This window comes from Alligator sinensis, unplaced genomic scaffold, assembly GCF_000455745.1.
Source record: "Alligator sinensis unplaced genomic scaffold, ASM45574v1 scaffold12_1, whole genome shotgun sequence".
Classification (NCBI taxonomy): domain Eukaryota; kingdom Metazoa; phylum Chordata; order Crocodylia; family Alligatoridae; genus Alligator; species Alligator sinensis.
In genome coordinates this window covers 1,298,751-1,301,914 of record NW_005841973.1, presented here as the reverse complement: position 1 = coordinate 1,301,914, position 3,164 = coordinate 1,298,751, and the positions used below count along the sequence as shown (strand labels likewise).

General features: G+C 56.5%; 1 protein-coding gene across 1 annotated transcript in view; it reads left to right on the top strand.

Moving 5' to 3' along the window:
• The first annotated feature begins 2,260 nt into the window (after nt 1–2,260).
• CUNH20orf194 (chromosome unknown C20orf194 homolog) overlaps nt 2,261–3,164 on the top strand; it is a 127,079-nt gene continuing 126,175 nt past the window's right edge. Inside the window, 1 exon segment of the mRNA XM_014518655.2 lies at nt 2,261–2,392. Within this exon segment, the coding sequence (XP_014374141.1) occupies nt 2,322–2,392 (71 nt within the window). The 5' untranslated portion in view covers nt 2,261–2,321.

Genomic DNA, 3,164 nt, shown 5'->3' with positions numbered 1-3,164 from the left:
TGGGGCTCTTTATCCCCCAGGCCACGTAAGGCCACTCATCCCCCCTGGATGAACAGAGAACCCCCTTCGCCGCCCATGGATCCCCAATGGACCTGTGGTTAATTAGCACGTGTTGGAGCAGACTTAATTAATCGAGTCTGCTGGAGCGCGCTAATTAGCACCCCAGCAGAATCCTCGTCACATGTATTCAGCGTCCCCATGTTTCATAATGGCAGCGGGAGTGTTTTAATTAAAGCTCACTGAACGAGCTTTAGTTAAAGGGCCCGCGTGGCCATTTTGAAGCGTGGGATGCTGAATACACATGACACTGCAGGTGCTTTAATTAAAGTAGCTCTCAAAGCCACTCTAATTAAAGCACCCCCCTCCCCCGGAGCATGTGTATATACATCCTTTAGTTTCTTCTCATGTGGAAGCCCCTCCATGCAGCTAATCATCCTTTTGTTGCCCGTCTCTGGACCTTCTTTAGTTCTGCTATATCCTCTTTGAGGTGTGAGGGCCAGAACTGGGCATGGTATTCAAGATGTAGACGCACCACCGATCCATAAAGTGAAATAATGATACTTTCCATTTAGTTTACAATCCCCTTCTTAATAATCCCTAACGGCTCAGGTCTCCACTCATTATCTGTTGTTAGCGCTTTGCAGAGTGAAGGCAAGTCTTTAAAGCACGATTTGAAGGAGAATAAAGTTGTAAATTTTACCATGTATAGCCAGGAGTTTTTCACACCCGAAACTAGGGACGAAGCAGGGTCACGAGCAATGAAGCTGGGTGCAATGCAAATCTGACATGACGCTGAAGGTTAAAGCTGCTTGAGAAGTGGAGGACATAGGTTACTGATGATGCATCTGAAAGAAAAGAAACTTTTCTTCGATGCAGGGGTGAAGGAATACATCGTATTTCTCCTTTGTGCATCTGAACGGCACGTTCCCAGGCACCGGTGGGCTGCACGTTTGTGGCACTTCCATGGTCTGGATCCTAGTCCCACCTTTGGCAGAATACCTGATTCACTCACCTACCTTACTCACCTGCTTCCCTGCAACTGGCAATGTAGAACTGGGGCGGGTGTCTTAAGGCAGGAAATGGATTGAGAACAATTTGGTTGAAGGAAACCCCCCCTTTTTTTTTTACCAATAGCCTCAGGGTTAGGAGATTTGCTAAGGACAGCGGTTCGCAACGGCTTTAAACTTGAGGTTCTCCTTCTTGGACTCAAGGCCCTGCTCTACAAATGCCAGCTCTTTGCTTTCACTGCAGAAAAATATTAGAGCAATTTATTGCAAAGGCTTTGACATTTTGCAGCCGTGTTCAAAAGGTCAGGTTAACCTTGCACACCCCCTAGTGTGCGCACCCCTGGGGGTGGGGGGGCAGGGGGGATGCACCATGGGGGGAAGTGTGGGAAATACCATTGTGGGGATGGGGGGCAGTGTGGGCTGTACCATGGGGGGTGGTAGGGAGGTGGGGGGGGAGTGTGGGACATACCATTGTGGGGCTGGGGGGCAGTGTGGGATGTGCCATGGGGGGATGGTAGGGAGGTGGGGGGGGAGTGTGGGACATACCATTGTGGGGCTGGGGGGCAGTGTGGGATGTGCCATGGGGGGATGGTAGGGAGGTGGGGGGGGAGTGTGGGACATACCATTGTGGGGCTGGGGGGCAGTGTGGGATGTGCCATGGGGGGATGGTAGGGAGGTGGGGGGGGAGTGTGGGACATACCATTGTGGGGCTGGGGGGCAGTGTGGGATGTGCCATGGGGGGATGGTAGGGAGGTGGGGGGGGAGTGTGGGACATACCATTGTGGGGCTGGGGGGCAGTGTGGGATGTGCCATGGGGGGATGGTAGGGAGGTGGGGGGGGAGTGTGGGACATACCATTGTGGGGCTGGGGGGCAGTGTGGGCTGTACCATGGGGGGGGCAGAGTAGTGTGGGGGGGAGCAGCATGGGCTGGACCACGGCAGGGAGACAATGGGGGGGGACCAATGTGGGGTGCACTGCGGTGGGGTGTGGGGGTGCGCAGCAGGACGGACTGTTCCACGGCGTATCGCGGAGGGGGGGGGTCTGGGTGGGGTCGGGCTGTACCACGACGTGCTGCGGGGGGTTCGATCCCTGTTGGCAGTGGTGTCGCCGAGGCGACCTGCTCAGCTGTTGCTGCCGGGCGGTACCACTGCGCGGAGGGGAGGACGCGGTTCCTCCGCAGCGGGCCCAGTAGCGTGGCAGGGCGCCCCCGCCCCCCTTGCAGCGTGCTGTGGTGCGTTCCGCAGCCCCGCCCCCTTCCCAGCCGGACGCTCCCGGTTGAGGCGGCGGCGACGGAGCAGCACCGCGCACCCCGCCATGGCCCTGCCGCCCCTCGCCCGCGGGTCCCGACACCGGCACCCCCGCAACGGGCCCGACCCTGTCGTGAGGTACTGCGCGTTAAAGCCCCGGGGGAGGTGTGTGCGTGTGTGTGCAGTTGTGACACCTGACGGGGGTGTCTTTGTGTGTGTTGTCTGTGAAGGGCGGGGGTGTGCATGTGATTGTGCCCCTGGAGGGGGGGTGTCCGTGTATGTGTAACTGGTGGGGGGGGGAGGGTGTGATCATTTGTGTGTGTGTGTGTGTGTGTATGATTTCGGATGTGTGCGTGTGAGGCTTTTAAGGATGGTTGTGTGTGTGTGTGTAACTGTCTGTTAGTTGTGTGTGTGTGTGATTGTGGCTTTTTGAGGAGGATGCGCATGTGTGTGTGTGTGGGTGGTTGGGGTAGGGGTTGTGTGTGAATACACATGCGTGATTGTGGTTTTTGAGGAGGGTGTGCGTGTGTGGTATTAAGGACAGGGGGATGTGTGTGACTTGTTCTTGATTAGTGTGTGTGTGTGTGCGTGCACATGTGAGCAGTTGTGGCAGGGGTGTGTGTGTGTGTGTGTGCACATGTGAGCAGTTGTGGCAGGGGTGTGTGTGTGTGTGTGTGCACATGTGAGCAGTTGTGGCAGGGGTGTGTGTGTGTGTGTGTGCACATGTGAGCAGTTGTGGCAGGGGTGTGTGTGTGTGTGTGTGCACATGTGAGCAGTTGTGGCAGGGGTGTGTGTGTGTGTGTGTGCACATGTGAGCAGTTGTGGCAGGGGTGTGTGTGTGTGCACATGTGAGCAGTTGTGGCAGGGGGGTGTGTGTGTGCACATGTGAGCAGTTGTGGCAGGGGGTGTG